Below are 16,940 nucleotides of genomic sequence, written 5' to 3'. Positions count from 1 at the left end.
GCTCTCTGGGAGCTTGGAGCAACTCTTAGTTTTAGTGCACTTTACTTGTCTGCATCAATTAGAGGATAATGGGGAGATGGAGATGGAATGGAATGAGATGAATGTAGTGATCAGGTTGCCCGAAACTTTATCATTTATTCTTGGCACATGGCCAACACTGGCCTTGCTACACTTACTGCTCAACTCTCGTTGCTCTAACGTTGTTATTAAGCGGCGTTTTCTCAACCCTAACCGCCGTGCCAATGCTCAGTTTGGGGTTCTGCCAAATCCACTCGGCTCCTGACCTCATTACTGCCTTGGTCCAAACTCCAGGCTTCCGTCACTGCCTCTTGGCACTGGGGTAGCGTTTGACCAAGTGTGGCATCAAGGAGCCCCAGCAAAATTGAACTTAGTGGGGCCAAAACGGAGAACGCTGGAAAATCTCAGCAGGTCTGGCAGCACCCGTAAGGAGAGAGAAGAGTTGACGTTTCAAGTTCAGATGACGCTTTGTCAAAGCTCAACAATGAACTCCATTTGGATTCCATCCAACAATGAACTCCATCAGCTTTGACAAAGCAGCGTCTGGACTTTTTCTCTCCTTACAGATGCTGCCAGACCTGCTGAGATTTTCCAGCACTTTCTCTTTTGGTTTCAGATTCCAGCATCCGCAGTAATTTGCTTTACGAACTTAGTGGGAATTAGGTGGAAAGCTGTCTGCTGGGTAGTCTCATACCTGATACTAAGAAGGATGGTTGTTATGGAGCTCAGTCATCTCAGCTCCAGGACATCACTGCAAGAGTTCCTCAGGGTTAGTGTCCTAGGTCCAACCATCTTCAGCTGCTCCATAAGAACATAAGAAATAGGAGCAGGAATAGGCCATCTAGCCCTTCGAGCCTGCCCCGCCATTCAATAAGATCATGGCTGATCTGAAGTGTATCAGTTCCATTTACTGCCTGCTTAATTCCATAACCCTTAATTCCCTTATCGATCAGATGAATGGCGATGAGGGACACTATAAAATGTCGCTTCATCAATGACCTTCCCTACGTCATAAGGTCAGGAGTGGGGATGTTTTCTAATTATTTCACAGTGTTCATCACCATCACACCTCTCCAGATGCTGGAGCTGTCCGTGCCTGTGTGCAGCAAGACCTGGACAACATCCAAACATGGCAGGTAACATTCATGCCCCACAAGTGCCAGTCACTGACCATCCACCACAATCTAACCTTCGCCCCTTGACATTGCTGAATCTCTCGCCAGCAGCACCCAGTGGTCAGAGGTTGAACTGGGCCCGCGAAATATCCCAGAGCAGGTCAGAGGCTGGGAATCCTGTCATGAGTAACTCCCAAAGCCTTGTTTTGGTCTCCTTTTCGGTGGAAGGATGTTCTTGCTCTCGAGGGAGTGCAGCGAATATTTACCAGGATAATTCCGGGGATAGGGGGGACTGATGTATGAGGAGAGATTGACTAGGTCAGGATTGCTTTCACTGGAGTTCAGACAAATGAGGGGGGGATTCTCGTAGAGACTTATAAAATTCTAACAGGACTATTCAGGGTAGATGCAGGGGGGATGTTCCCAATGGTGGGGGGAGTCCAGAACCAGGGGTAGAGGATTCAGGGTAGACCATTTAGGACAGAGATGAGGAGATATTTCTTCACCCAAAGAGCGATGAGCCTGTGGAATTCATTCCCACAGGAAGTAGTTGATGCCAAAACATTGAATGTATTCAAGAGGTGTCTGGATATAGCACTTGGGGCGAATGGGATCAAAGGTTATGGGGAGAAAGCAGGATAAGGCTATTGAGTTGGATGATCAGCCATGATCGCGATGAATGGCGGAGCAGGCTCGAAGGGCCAAATGGCCTCCTCCTGCTCCTATCTTCTATGTTTCTATGTTAATTAGAGACAGGCAATAAATGCTGGTCTAGCAAGCGATGAAAAATGAGGTTTGGAGCAACGTGTATAGCGAGACTGGAATCGAGCTTAAACCAGTCTTGTAAAGGTGAATGGCTATGTTCTGTGAAGACGCTGACTTTGGGCAGATTTCGGGTCACTAATTAGCACAATTTGTGAGTTTTATGTTGCCAGTCCAATACTCGAACCAGAACGCCACATTCTGCTCCTTGGGGCTCGGTGGACCATGAACAGATGTAAAGCCATTTCATTATTCCCCTCGGGAAAGATCCTGAACTTCCACGGTAAATCCATGCCACGGACACACCGGGTCAGAAATCATTCCTGCAATTTATTGCAGCTACACGGATCCCGAAGACCGTGTGTTAATCTTTCATTCAGTCTGCAAGCTGAGGGTACACAGGGCTCAGTGACGGAAGTGTAACTCTGGGTCTGTGTTTCTGTCCTGTATTTATCCATGTGGGTGAACAAAGAACAGAAAATAGAAGGGGCACCAAACCAGGTGAGAGGAAAAAAGAATCCTGAACACTGTTTGCTGATTGATAGCGCTGGAGAGATTGTTTCACTTTGGCCATAGTTAATACTAGACTTTCCACTAAGTGTGTGTCTGTACAGAGCTTGCACGTTCTCCCCGTGTCTGCATGGGTTTCCTCCAGATGCTCCGGTTTCCTCCCACAGGGTGAAATATGTGCTGGTATTGGCTGTGCTAAATCCTCCCTCGGTGTACCCAAACAGGCACTGGAGTTGGCGACTAGGGGATTTCCACAGTAGCTTCATTGCAGTGTTAGTGTAAGCCGACTTGTTGTTTCTTCAGCAGGAACTCTTCAAAAGCAGACAATAAAAATATAACAAAACTTATTCCAACTTATAAATTAAAGAAAGGGTTTAATAAAGAAACTTCATTACTCCAAACTTGGGGCCTCGCCCTGGGCCAATCCAAGCGCTCCACAGTTCCAAACAGGTTCTTATTTATAGTGAGTCAGCTGACCATCACATCAGTCTGTAATTGGTTCCATGGTTTACTGGGTCAGCTGACTCTTACAACTTGTTACCATTGGTTACATTACAAAGTACACAGTACAAAGTTGTTACCGGTTATTTTCTAACACTTGTGACACTAATAAATAAACTTTAAAACTTTATACCAGTCTCCACCCTGCGCACTGAGAGAGATCTCAGCAGCAGATCTAATGGTCGAAATATCGATTTTTTTCTCTTCCGGATTTCACTTTTTTAAGAGTTATTTTTGCTTCTGCATTTCCAAATAACCCTTTGTTTGTCTGGTCTGTCTGAGGCATATGTCTGAGCATTTAGGTCTCGCAGGTCCCAGCTTTCTTCCCCAGATCTGTATTTGTTATCGAGGTTTGCAGTTATCTGTTTGTCCCAGTGTGTGAGATGATTATGTTGGCCCCGTTCTGATCATTGTTGAAACATCAGCAGTTTGATTATTGATAACAGAACCCTTGTTATTTTCCTGATGCAGGTGACCAGTGACCCACCTGAGCCCCTGGCCGACACACAGCCAGCTCAATCCGTCCAAACTACACAGCAGACACAGACGCCAGTGCAGACGCCAGTGCAGACGCCAGCGCAGACACCAGCTCCGACGCCAGCACAGACGCCAGCGCAGACGCCAGCGCAGACAAGCTGCCTGGGCAGAGGCAAAATGGCAAAATACTTGACTCCCGATGAAATGACATCGAAAGATTACTACTTCGATTCTTACGCTCATTTTGGCATCCACGAGGTAACCTTTCTCCCCTTCCTGTAACGATGCAGAGTTTCAGAGCCTGGTTGGGGTGATCATTAGATAAATTTTTATAAAGGTCATCCACTTTCACTCTCACACACATCTGCTGCCATTTCCTTCATAACCCGGTCAGATTAATTATATTAATTTGGTGGAGAGGCGGATTTAATTATCCACTCAAATGTGTCATTGTTAACTATTCGAAGACCATTCAAAATCCATCCTTCAGATTCACTAGAGAATGTTCAAATTATTGGGAGATGTCGGCAGCCGTGCCGGGCTGGTTAGCGACACCGGGCTGGTTAGCGACGCCGGGCTGGTTAGTGACGCCGGGCTGGTTAGCGACACCGGGCTGGTTAGTGACGCCGGGCTGGTTAGCGACACCGGGCTGGTTAGCGACACCGGGCTGGTTAGCGACACCGGGCTGGTTAGCGACGCCGGGCTGGTTAGCGACGCCGGGCTGGTTAGTGACGCCGGGCTGGTTAGTGATTCCGGGCTGGTTAGTGATTCCGGGCTGGTTAGTGATGCCGGGCTGGTTAGTGATGCCGGGCTGGTTAGTGATTCCGGGCTGGTTAGTGATTCCGGGCTGGTTAGTGATTCCGGGCTGGTTAGGCATAAAATAAAAACCCATCTGGTTCACTAATGTCCTTTAGAGATGGAAATCTGCCGTCCTTACCCTGTCTGGCCTACATGTGAGCCCAGAGCCGCAGTAACATGGGTGACTCTTTACTGCCTCTGGAATGGTCGAGTGAGACACTCAATGGACAATAAATATTGTCAGGAACACCCACATAAATAAATAAAATATATTACTCATCACACAACTTCTCTTAAAAGCTTCCACTGATAAATAATCCGGCTTTTAACAGCCTCCCGTTTATAGGAGTTTGTAAAATTACTGACACCAACAAGATGAGCAAATAACCAGTGATGGAGCAGTGTACAACTGAGGAGGGGAAGGTGGGAGGGAGGGAGGTGGAAGGTGTGAGGGCGAGGGAGGAGTGTCTGGGGAGGAGGAGGGTGTGAAGATGAGGGGGGAGGGTGTGGGGAGGAGGGGGGAGGGTGTGAGGATGAGGGAGGAGTGTGAGGGGAGAAGGAGGGAATGTGGGCGGAGGAGGAGGGAGGGTGTGAGGATGAGGGGGGAGGGTGTGGGGAGGAGGGGGGAGGGTGTGAGGATGAGGGGGGAGGGTGTGGGGAGAAGGAGGGAATGTGGGCGGAGGAGGAGGGAGGGTGTGAGGATGAGGGGGGAGGGTGTGGGGAGGAGGGGGGAGGGTGTGAGGATGAGGGGGGAGGGTGTGGGGAGGAGGGGGGAGGGTGTGAGGATGAGGGAGGAGTGTGTGGGGAGAAGGAGGGAATGTGGGGGGAGGAGGAGGGAGGGTGTGGGGAGGAGGAGGGAGGGTGTGGGGAGGAGGAGGGAGGGTGTGGGGAGGAGGAGGGAGGGTGTGGGGAGGAGGAGGGAGAGTGTGGGGAGGAGGAGGGAGAGTGTGGGGAGGAGGAGGGAGAGTGTGGGGAGGAGGAGGGAGAGTGTGGGGAGGAGGAGGGAGAGTGTGAGGATGAGGGGGAGGTTGTGGGGAGGAGAAGTGAGGGGAAGGGGAATGGTGAGGAGGGAGTGGGGAAGAGGGTGGGACAGTGTGGGGATGAGGGGGTAGGGGGGAGGGCGTGAGGGGGAGTTGGATGGTGTGGGGATGAGAGGATGAGATGGGACGGTGTCGGGAGAAAGGGCAGGGGAGTGGTGAGGGGGTATTAGGCTTTGGTCAGAACAACCTAAATCACAACTTGAACAGTTCATTAAAGTGAATTACTGCGGATGCTGGAAAATCTCAGCGGGTCTGGCAGTGTCCGTACGGAGAGAAAAGAGCCGACGTTTCGAGTCCAGGTGACCCTTTGTCGGAGCTGACGAGGGGTCAGTCTGGATGCCGGTATGGCTCAGATGAGTCCGGATTGTGAGAATCTTGGTGAGATCCGGACTAGCTTTGAGGAAGGGTCACCTGGTCTCCAAACGTCACCTCTTTCCTCTCCTTCCAGGTGCTGCCAGACCTGCTGGGATTTTCCAGCATTTTGAACAGTTCATATTTTCCCTCAGGTTCCGATGAGTTTAAAACAAGTTTTCGGGGAGATAACGAGATCTTTAACGTTGATAATATTTCACTATTTTCACTGCTGAGATAGTTGGAGGGAGTGGGCTTTGATTGGTTGAGGTCGGTGTGTGCCGTCCAATCCCATTTCCAGCAAATATAAAAGCTGGGACCAGCTGATCCCGAAAGGAAGCAGCCGTCACTTCCTGCCGGGATGGCAGCCCTTCGCTCGTTACTTCTTTCTTCAAATCCGATGCCTTGTTGGTCTCAGTCTCTGAGGGATGACGAGGTACCGGTTACAGTGCTGGCTGTAAAACAGGAAGTTTCATCCCGATAGATTCCATTGCAATATCCCAGTTCAATAAAATGGAAATATTGTGGACGTCACTAACCTGGAAATGATGGTGTCCCAATAGGAAGCCTGAATGTGTTTGGCACACTGGCGATTGGCACACTGGCGATTGGCACATGGCGATTGGCACATGGCGATGGGGTTCATGTCACGCTATCTGTAACCCCCACAACTTGCCTGGGCTTGCAAAATCTCACTTACTGTCCTGTCTGGAGATAATACACATCTCTTTAACCTGTGCTTAACCCTCTCTCCACTCACATGGTCTGTACCTTTAAGACTTGAATAGCAGGTTAGCTGCAAAGACTTGCATTCTAATCAGTATTCTGTAAACTGTGGGTGTCTTTATATCCCCTTCTCTGATCAGAACCTTCCACACACCTGATGAGGGAACAGCGTTTGCGAAAGCTTGTGGGATTACTATCAAATAAACCTGTTGGACTTTAACCTGGTGTTGTGAGACTTCTTACTGTGTTTACCCCAGTCCAACGCCAGCATCTCCACATCATGTCTGCCCTGACCCCAGGCCACCCCCACACTGGGGTTTGTGCCCTGACCCCAGGCCACCCCCACACTGGGGTTTGTGCCCTGACCCCAGGCCACCCCCACACTGGGGTTTGCCCTGACCCCAGGCCACCCCCACACTGGGGTTTGCCCTGACCCCAGGCCACCCCCACACTGGGGTTTGCCCCAACCCCGGGCCACCCCCACACTGGGGTTTGCCCTGACCCCGGGCCACCCCCACACTGGGGTTTGTGCCCTGACCCCGGGCCACCCCCACACTGGGGTTTGCCCCAACCCCAGGCCACCCCCACACTGGGGTTTGTGCCCTGACCCTGGGCCACCCCCACACTGGGGTTTGCCCCAACCCCAGGCCACCCCCACACTGGGGTTTGTGCCCTGACCCCAGGCCACCCCCACACTGGGGTTTGCCCCGACCCCAGGCCACCCCCACACTGGGGTTTGCCCTGACCCCAGGCCACCCCCACACTGGGGTTTGCCCCAACCCCAGGCCACCCCCACACTGGGGTTTGCCCCAACCCCAGGCCACCCCCACACTGGGGTTTGTGCCCTGACCCCAGGCCACCCCCACACTGGGGTTTGCCCCAACCCCAGGCCACCCCCACACTGGGGTTTGTGCCCTGACCCCAGGCCACCCCCACACTGGGGTTTGCCCCAACCCCAGGCCACCCCCACACTGGGGTTTGTGCCCTGACCCTGGGCCAGTGAGGTGTTGGGAGCTAACCAATCACAATACAGCGTGACCAGTGAAATGCTCAAACCCTTCCTCGGTTTACACGGGGGTGGGGGTGGAGTGGGGGGGGTGGGGATGGGTGTGGGTGGGGTGGGGGTTGGTGGGTGGGGGGGGGGGTCACTGCACCCTGTGACCGCAGCAACAGTGTTCACTCATTAAAATGTGGTGATTAACGTGCGTGGTCCCAATGCCTCGCTGGGAATTGAATAAAGGCAGAATTATTTGTGCTTCCTACAGGGACTGGGAACGTCCGAAATGTGGAATTTTTTCAAGGAACAGCTACTGCGGGTCTGTGATAGGTATGTCCCTGTCAGGCAAGGAGGATTTGGTAGGGCTAGGGAACCGTGGTGTACTAAAAAAGTTGATTCGTTGGTTAGGAAGAAAAAGGAGGCTTATGTTCGGATGAGGCTTGAGGGCTCAGGTAGTGCATTAGAAAGCTTTAGATTGGCTAGGAGGGAGTTGAAGAGGGAGTTAAGAAGGGCTAAAAGAGGACATGAGATGACTTTGGCTGATAGGATTAAGGAGAATCCTAAGGCGTTCTATAGGTATGTCAAGAACAGAAGGTTGGTTAGGGCAAGATTAGGGCCAGTTACAGACAGTAGAGGGAAGTTGTGTGTGGAACCGGAAGAGATTGGAGAGGCATTGAACCAATATTTCTCTTCGGTGTTCACGCAGGGGGACATGAATGTGGCTGAGGAGGACACTGGGGTGCAGGGGTGTAAAATAGGAAGTATTGCAGTTGATACCGGGGATGTGCTGGATATTCTAGAGGGCTTGAAAATAGATAAGTCCCCTGGTCTGGACGGGATTTACCCTAGGATTCTCTGGGAGGCTAGAGAGGTGATTGCAGAGCCTCTGGCTCTGATCTTCAGGTCATCGTTGGTCTCTGGTATAGTACCGGAAGATTGGAGGACAGTGAATGTTGTCCCATTGTTTAAGAAGAGGAACAGAGACTTCCCTGGGAATTATAGACCGGTGAGTCTTACTTCTGTTGTGGGCAAGGTTTTAGAAAGAATTATTAGGGATAGGATTTATAGTTATTTGGAGAGTAATGAATTGATTGGAGATAGTCAGCATGGTTTTGTAGCAGGTAGGTCGTGCCTTACTAACCTTATTGAGTTCTTTGAGAAAGTGACCAAAGAGGTGGATAGGGGTAAGGCAGTTGACGTGGTATATATGGATTTTAGTAAGGCGTTTGATAAGGTTCACCATGGTAGGCTTCTGCAGAAAATGCAGATGTATGGGATTGGGGGTAATCTAGGTACTTGGATCAGGAATTGGCTAGCAGATAGGAGACAGAGGGTGGTGGTTGATGGTGAATATTCGTCATGGAGTTCGGTTACGAGTGGTGTGCCTCAGGGATCTGTTCTGGGGCCACTGCTGTTTGTAATTTTTATTAATGATCTGGATGAGGGTATAGTTGGGTGGATTAGTAAGTTTGCTGATGACACCAAAGTCGGAGGTGTGGTAGATTGTGAGGAAGGGTGTCATAGTTTGCAGGGTGACTTAGACACGTTGCAGAGCTGGGCCGCGAGGTGGCGGATGGAGTTTAATGCAGAGAAGTGTGAGGTAATTCACTTTGGTAGGAGTAACAGATGTGTTGAGTATAGGGCTAACGGGAGGACTTTGAATAGTGTGGAGGAGCAGAGGGATCTAGGTGTATGTGTACATAGATCCCTGAAAGTTGGGAATCAAGTAGATAAGGTTGTTAAGAAGGCATACGGTGTCTTGGCGTTTATTGGTAGGGGGATTGAATTTAGGAGTCGCAGCGTCATGTTGCAACTGTACACAACTCTGGTGCGGCCGCACTTGGAGTATTGTGTGCAGTTCTGGTCCCCACATTACAGGAAGGACGTGGAGGCTTTGGAGAGGGTGCAGAGGAGGTTTACCAGGATGTTGCCTGGTATGGAGGGGAGGTCCTATGAGGAGAGACTGAGGGATTTGGGGTTATTTTCGCTGGAAAGAAGGCGGCTAAGAGGGGATCTTATTGAAACATATAAGATGATTAGAGGTTTAGATAGGGTGGACAGTGATAGCCTTTTTCCTCGGATGGAGAAAGCTAGCACGAGGGGGCATGGCTTTAAATTAAGGGGGGGTAGTTATAGGACGGATGTCAGGGGTAGGTTCTTTACCCAGAGGGTGGTGAGGGATTGGAATGCCCTGCCTGCTGCAGTTGTAAATGCGCCTAGTTTGGGGGCGTTTAAGAGATCTGTGGATAGGTTTATGGATGGAAAGGGATTGGTTTAGATTAGTGGGTCAGTGTTTTTTTTTAAAAAACTGGTCGGCGCAACATCGTGGGCCGAAGGGCCTGTTCTGCGCTGTAATGTTCTATGTTCTATGTTCTATGTTCCTCTGCTACAGGAAGCAGTGGTTGGGGGTTTCTCTTCGCCATGTACCTGGTTGAACAGTAATGGGGGCAGTGAACATCCATCCAATCTTCTTCCTCCTCCCTGGCTGAAGGGACTGAGGCCAATTAACATAATCCCAGCACTGGCCATCACAGATAAATGATTGAATTTGGCCCTGTTGTGACCTGTGTGGATTTAGCATGTCTTTATACCCATGTCTCATTTGGCTTGCTGTAAGTCACACTGAGTTCTGCCTCGAGCTGTGACTGTTGTCAGAGAGCTGTGTGTATAGAAAGCAATAAGGTAAAACTCCAGGGCAAAGCAGGGGGTTCCTGTGATGTACACTTCACAAAACTTCCTCTGTCAATTCAAGGTGAAACACGGGAATTTGGAAAAAAATCATTCCACAAAGTAACAACAGCAGTGATCGAATCAGACCCAGTGCACTTGTTCTATTGACAGTAAATCGGGTATAGATGTTTGTGTTACACTACATCTCACTGTGGTAGGGACAGGTTCAACTGAAGCATTCAAGAGGGACTCGGATTATTATCTGGTTACGTGCAGGATTATGAGGCCAAACTGCCTCCTGCACTCCTATTTTCTATGTTTCTGTGAGGTAGGGATGGATTGCTCTGTCAGAGATATGACTGCCCGAGTGGTCTCCTTCTGTACGGGATCCATTCTGTGCTCACGTTATGTTGTACCTGACACAGATGTTTGGGTGACACTGAATCATGTGTTTGGGGGACTCTGTAAAAGTAAAGTTTATTTGTTAGTCACAAGTAAGGCTTATGTTAACGCTGCAATGAAGTTACTGTGAAATTCCCCTAGTCGTCACACTCCGGTGCCTGTTCGGGTCGGTGCACTTAACCAGCACGTCTTTCAGACTGTGGGAGGAAACCCACGCAGACATGGGGAGAATGTGCAAACTCCACACAGACAGTGACCCAAGCTGGGAATCGAACCCGTGTCCCTGGTGCTATGAAGCAGCAGTGCTAACCACTGTGCTACCATGTATCACGTGTTTGGGTAACAGTGTATAATTTGGGTTACAGTCTATCACATGTTTGGGTTACAGTGTACTGTGCGTTTAGGTTACACTGTATCGTGTGGTTGGGTCACATTGTATCACATGTTTGGGTTACACTGTATCACATGTTTGGGTTACACTGTGTCACGTGTTTCGGTTACACTGTATCACGTGTTTAGGTTACACAGTATTGTGTGTTTGGGTCACACTGTATCACATGTTTGGGTTACACTGTGTTGTATGTTTCGGTTACACTGTATCACATGTTTGGGTTACACTGTGTCACGTGTTTCGGTTACACTGTATCATGTGTTTAGGTTACACAGTATTGTGTGTTTGGGTCACACTGTATCACATGTTTCAGTTACACTGTGTCGCCTGTTTGTGTTATATTGCACCAATGGAGCAAACATTTCCTGAGTTGTGCTGGTGGGATTATCAGTGCAGTGCTGTTAACATTAACCCTTCCATCTGTCTCCAGTTCCCGCAGGGAACGACACTGAGCTGAGAAAACTGGAGTGGAATTGTTACAGCTTCTTGGGAAATCATGATCGTACTTTTCATTCTTTCATTTCAGCAACCCCGCCCCTCTCCTCCACCCCAACCAGGCAGGGGAGGCAGTTACAATTATGTAGATGGCTAATGCCCCACTCCAGCCTCACTCTGATCCTGGGTCTGATCTCAATCCCACTCCACACCAATCCAACTCCTACTGCCCCCAAACTCCGACCCCATTCTGACATCGCTGTGAGTTTGCTTTATCCCCACACCGTCCCCCCACACCCCCCAACCCTACACTGACTCCACTCTGACCCCGCTCCAATCTGGAATATGCACATCATTTACGCAGACCAGGGTCCATTTCTGCCACATTACCCCTTGCCCTTTACCCTTTGCCCCCCGGTCATTTTCCCTTTGCGCCTTTGCTCTTCTGACTTCTCCCCCTATGACCTTCCCATCACCCCTGATGGTCAGTGGAGATTGAATATCCATTAGCTGGAGCACAGCTACAGGAGGAGGCCATTCAGGCTGTCAAACCTGTTGCATCAATTCATTTTCCAGCTGCCTCTCGGTTCACTTTACCCATAACCCTGAAAACCCTTAACGAATAAAAATGCCCCAAGAAATTTTCAGTTGACAGCTGAGCCTTGACCACAATTGGAGGAGTGAGCCAAACACAAGGTCCATTACTTTTAGCCCCCCACTAGTCACCAGCTCCATCCCTCTCTCTGGCCTTGGGATGAGGTCAAACCATTTTTAATCCGATATTTGACCTCAAGATGAGTCGTTGACCACAAAGCCACTGTTTCCAGTTCCATTGTCCATCCCCTCTCCAGCTCATTTATTGCTGAAAGCCTCATTAATGCCTTTGTTGCCTCTGGACTTGACTGTTCCAGTTCCAAACTGTTGCTGAGGAACTTCCTATCTGCGGACATATGCCTCCACCAAAAGCTCTATTGCCCACACCCTAACGTGCGCCAAATTCCACTCACCCATCACCCCACTGCTCCTACATTGGCACCCACCCCGTCAACCACTCAGTTTGTATACCTTCCTGAGCCTACCCTCATGCTACCTCAGTGATCCCCTCCATCCCCTGGGATCTCCACACTCCCCCAGTTAGGCCTCTTGAGGTCCCGATTTCTGGTGGCCAAGTCTTCAACTGAGAAGGCCCGAGTCTCTGGAATTCCCTCCCGAAACCGGCCTACTGCCCCCGCCTCTCTCAAATCCTTCCAGATGCCCCTTAAAGCCGACTCCCCAGCCGTCCAAATATCTTTTGCTTTTTATGCTGCTGGGACAGATTTTCCTCCGCGGTGCCATTTCTCGCCAAACAGGTTTCATCGTGAGACGGAATAGCGAAAAGTAACCGGCGTGTTTGTGTGTTTTAACCACAGGAAATGTTAAAAGACGAGATTCGAACGTTGACGTACAGGAACTCGGTCTACCACAACAAGCACGTGTTCAAGGACAGAACTGTCCTGGACGTGGGGAGTGGAACCGGGATCTTGGCCATGTTTGCAGCCAGAGCAGGAGCCAGGAAAGTGTTTGGGGTACGTTCTCCCCATTCGGGGTACGTTCTCCCCATTTGGGGTACAATTTTCCCATTGCTCGCCTATCTGCTGTCAATTCTCTTTCGAAATGTTTGTTGCTAACTAACTTTAGAATGCCGGTTTGCTGCAGCGTACGACCCTCCCGTTCAGTATGTCTGTGGTGTGGTCTCAATCAGGACAGGAACAAGGGAGGCAGGATCCGCCAGCCCAGGGTCCTCTGCTCCACGTTGCACCATCTGCTGAGGACTGAATCAGTGCTGCCCTGAATCCGTCCGATAACTACTGACGCTCACTGTGCACGCTTCCAAATCAACAACAACTTCAACTTATGTAGCACCTTTAACATAAAGTTGAAGTTTATTTATTTGTGTCACGAGTAGGCTTACATTCACACTGCAATGAAGTTATTGTGAAAATCTCCTAGTTGCTACACTCCAGTGCCTGTTTGGGGAGGGAGAATTTAGCACGGCCAATGCACCTTAGCCAACACGTCTTTCGGACTGTGGGAGGAAACCGGAGAAACTTTTTCACACACAGCGTGATTGAATCTGTCCCCTCCCCCTGAGCATTAGCCTGGATCATGAGTCCAGTGATGTTGCCATAATGGCCCCATGGTAACTCATGATATGTGCCAATCTTTAATCTGTTACACAATCTTATCCCACCTCCCATCTTCAGTTTTAAAGTTTATTTATTAGTGTCACAAGTCGGCTTACATTAACACTGCAATGAAGTTACTGTGAAAATCCTCTAGTCACTACATTCTACTGCCTGCTTGGATACACTGAGGGAGAATTTAGTATTGCTGATGCATCTAACAAGCACATCTTTCAGACTGTGGGAGGAAACCCACGCAGACATGGGGAGAATGTGCAGATCCCACAGTGACCCGAGGCCAGATTTGAACACTCTGAGTCAGCAGTGCTAACCACTGTGCCACCCCTAAAACATCCCAAAGAGCTTCACAGGATCATTACGAGGCAAAATTAGACATCAGGGCACATAAGGTGATATTAGCTGCCCAAAGCTTGGACAGAGAGGTAGGTTTTAAGGAGGAGAGTGTGATAGAGAGATAGAGGGGTTTGGGAGTCCAGAGGTTCAGACCAGGCAGCTGAAAACACGCCGTGAGTGATAGAGCAATGAAAATCTGGGGTGCTCCAGAATTAGAGGAGGCAGAGATCGGAGGGGAGGGGGAGGAGGGGCGGGGAGGGGAGGGCGGGGAGGGGAGGGCGGGGAGAAAGGTGAGAAAGTTCCTATGATATTAGCCCACATATTTCAATCACTCCCATTTCAAACTAAGGAGTGGCAATGCTAGCACTGCTGTCTCTCAGCTCCAGGGACCTGGGTTCAATTCCAGTCCTTGGGTTACTGTCTGTGTGGAGTTTGCACGTTCTCCTTGTGTCTGCGTGGGTTTCCTCTGGGTGCTGTGGTTCCCTCCCACACTCCAAAGATGTGCGGGTTGGGTGGATTGGCCGTGCTAAGTTGCCCCTTAGTGTCCCAGGATGTGTAGGTTAGAGAGATTAGCGGGGTAAATATGTGGAGTTAGGGGGATAGGGCCTGGGTGAGATTGGGGAGAAAGGCTTGATGGGCTGAATGGCCTCCTTCTGCACTGTAGGGATTCTACGATTCTGTTAATGTCTTGATTCTCTTTCCCTTAATCTAGACCCCGTGACATGTGTCTGTGTGAAGGTTGCATCTACTTGGGGTGAATGTAGGTTTTGAGAGTCAGAAAGACGTGCTGGTTAGGTCCATGTTAAATTCTCCCTCAGTGCACACTGGAGTGTGGTGACTAGGGGATTTTCACAGTAACTTCATTGCAGTATTAATGTAAGCTTACTTGTGACGCTAATAAATAAACTTTAAAAAAACCTTGTAAAGTGGGTGATAAGGATATAAATGAAACTAGCGAGAGGTATCAATGCCATGGTGAAAATTCAAAACTGCATAAAAGCTTTGACAAAGGGTCACCTGGACTCGAAACGTCAGCTCTTTTCTCTCCTTACAGATGCTGCCAGACCTGCTGAGATTTTCCAGCACTTTCTCTTTTGAAAATGACTCCAGGTGTATTTAGAATTACAGAGGGAGAGGGAACGATACCAGAAATGCTGGAAACACTCAGCTGGTCTGTGGAGAGGGGAACAGAATCAAGTCAAATCTAACCGTTCTTTGGAAGGGAAGGAAGGTAGAAACTCAGTAGGTTTTGATCCACTGAGGAGGAAAGAAGAACACAAAGGAGATGTGGAAAAGGTGAAGGACAGGGACAAAGATTTCACAGACCAAAAGGTAAATGGTATGTTAGTGGTTGTGGTGAAGGGACAAAACATTAGTAAGTTCTAGTGGCAGAATAATGAATGACTGTGCTCGAAAGAATAAAAGCAAAATACAGACTGATTTGATTTGATTTATTATTGTCAGATATATTAACATTCAATGAGAAGTATTGTTTCTTGCGTGCTATGCAGACAAAACATACCTTTCATAGAGAAGGAAAGGAGAGAGTGCAGAATGTAGTGTTACAGTCACAGCTAGGGTGCAGAGAAAGATCGACTTAACGCGAGTCCATTCAAAAGTCTGACAGCAGCAGGGAAAAAGCTGCTCTTGACTTGGTCAGTACGTGACCTCAGACTTTTGTATCTTTTTCCCAATGGAAGAAGATGGAAGAGAGAATGTCCGGGATGCGTGGGATCCTTAATTATACTGGCTGCTTTGCCGAGGCAGCGGGAAGTGTAGACAGAGTCAATGGATGGGAGACTGGTTTGACTGATGGATTGGGCTACATTCATAACATTTTGTAGTTCCTTGCGGTTTTGGGCAGAGCAGGAGCCCGTACCAAGCTGTGATACAACCAGAAAGAATGCTTTCTATGGTGTATCTGTAAAAGTTGGGGAGAGTCTGGCACGTGAGAGGGAAGAACAGAAACAGAACAGAGATCAAAGTTCACACTCCTCAGCTGTTGAAGTCGATGTTTAGTCCAGGAAGCTGGAAGGTGTCTAATCAGGAGATGAGGTACCGTTCCTCGAGCTCATGTTTACCCTCACTGGAACGTCGCAGCAGGCCCAGGATAGCAATGTGAGTGTGAGAACAAGGCGGTGAATTAAAATAGCAAGCAAGCAAGAGGAGAGTGCGGTAAACAAGTGTTACTCAGAGGTGTGAAAATGGTTTCTGAGCATGAGGGGGATACTGGAACATTAATTCCTTTAAAAGCCTGGCTGGAAAGGCTGGATGTCTTTGATGGCGCTATTTCTGTCAACCTGCATCTGTTCCTGTCTCTTCCAACATGCCTGCTGCACATAAACTCGGGCAGACTGCACCGGGTTGGGGCTACGGATGTCGCCCTGATTTTACTCACGCTCGCTAACGGCAGAGTGATGATTACAGAGTTTAAAAATAACTCTTGTGTGGCTGTGGGAATGAGTAAGTTATCTCTAAAGTCTCGGAGGAAATGAACCTGCGCTAAAATAAATGCAACGCCGAGGGGGCATTTCACTGCCCGACTGTCCTCACTTTGTGTTTCTTTTTAATGCTCCAGATTGAATGTTCGAGTATCTCCGACTATTCAGAGAAGATTATCAAAGCAAACCACTTGGACAATAGTAAGCGACCCGAACAATTCCACATTTACAAATACATTACACGCTATGCGTTGAAATAACCAAAGGATTTCCTTGCATTGACCAGAAGGCAATGGCCTAGTGGTATTATTGCTAGACCGTTAATCTGGAAACACAGCTAACGTTCTGGGTTCGAATCCCACAACAGCAGATGGTGGAATCTGAATTCAATTTAAAAAAATCTGGAATCAAGAACCACTGAACATAAACATAAGAAATAGGAGCAGGAGTAGGCCAACTAGCCCTTCGAGCCTGCCCCGCCATTCAATAAGATCATGGCTGATCTGTCGTGGCTCAGTTCCACATTCCCACCCTCTCCCCATAACCCTTAATCCCCTCGCTTATCAAAAACTCATCAACCCGCGTCTTAAAAATATTTAGCGAGGCAGCCTCCACCACTTCAACGGGCAGAGAATTCCAGAGATTCACCACCCTTTGAGTGAAGAAGTTCCTCCTCAACTCCGTTCTAAACCGCCCCCCCGCTTTATCTTGAGGCTGTGCCCCCTAGTCCTACTGTCCTGTCTGAGCGGGAAGAGTCTCTCCACCTCTATTCTATCCATCCCATTCATCA

The 16,940-nt window shown here is 49.2% G+C and overlaps 1 protein-coding gene across 1 annotated transcript in view; it reads left to right on the top strand.

The window, feature by feature from the left end:
* Positions 1–16,940, top strand: part of LOC145339342 (protein arginine N-methyltransferase 8-like) — a 53,253-nt gene that overhangs the window by 15,831 nt on the left and 20,482 nt on the right. The window contains exons 2-4 of the mRNA XM_080183773.1: positions 3,378–3,641; positions 12,603–12,758; positions 16,288–16,351. Of these exons, the coding sequence (XP_080039899.1) occupies positions 3,378–3,641; positions 12,603–12,758; positions 16,288–16,351 (484 nt within the window). The remainder of the gene's footprint in view (positions 1–3,377; positions 3,642–12,602; positions 12,759–16,287; positions 16,352–16,940) is intronic.

This window comes from Carcharhinus amblyrhynchos, unplaced genomic scaffold (genome assembly GCF_965287045.1).
Source record: "Carcharhinus amblyrhynchos unplaced genomic scaffold, sCarAmb.v2.hapA scaffold_410, whole genome shotgun sequence".
Taxonomy (NCBI): domain Eukaryota; kingdom Metazoa; phylum Chordata; class Chondrichthyes; order Carcharhiniformes; family Carcharhinidae; genus Carcharhinus; species Carcharhinus amblyrhynchos.
This window is presented reverse-complemented; position numbering and strand designations above follow the sequence as displayed.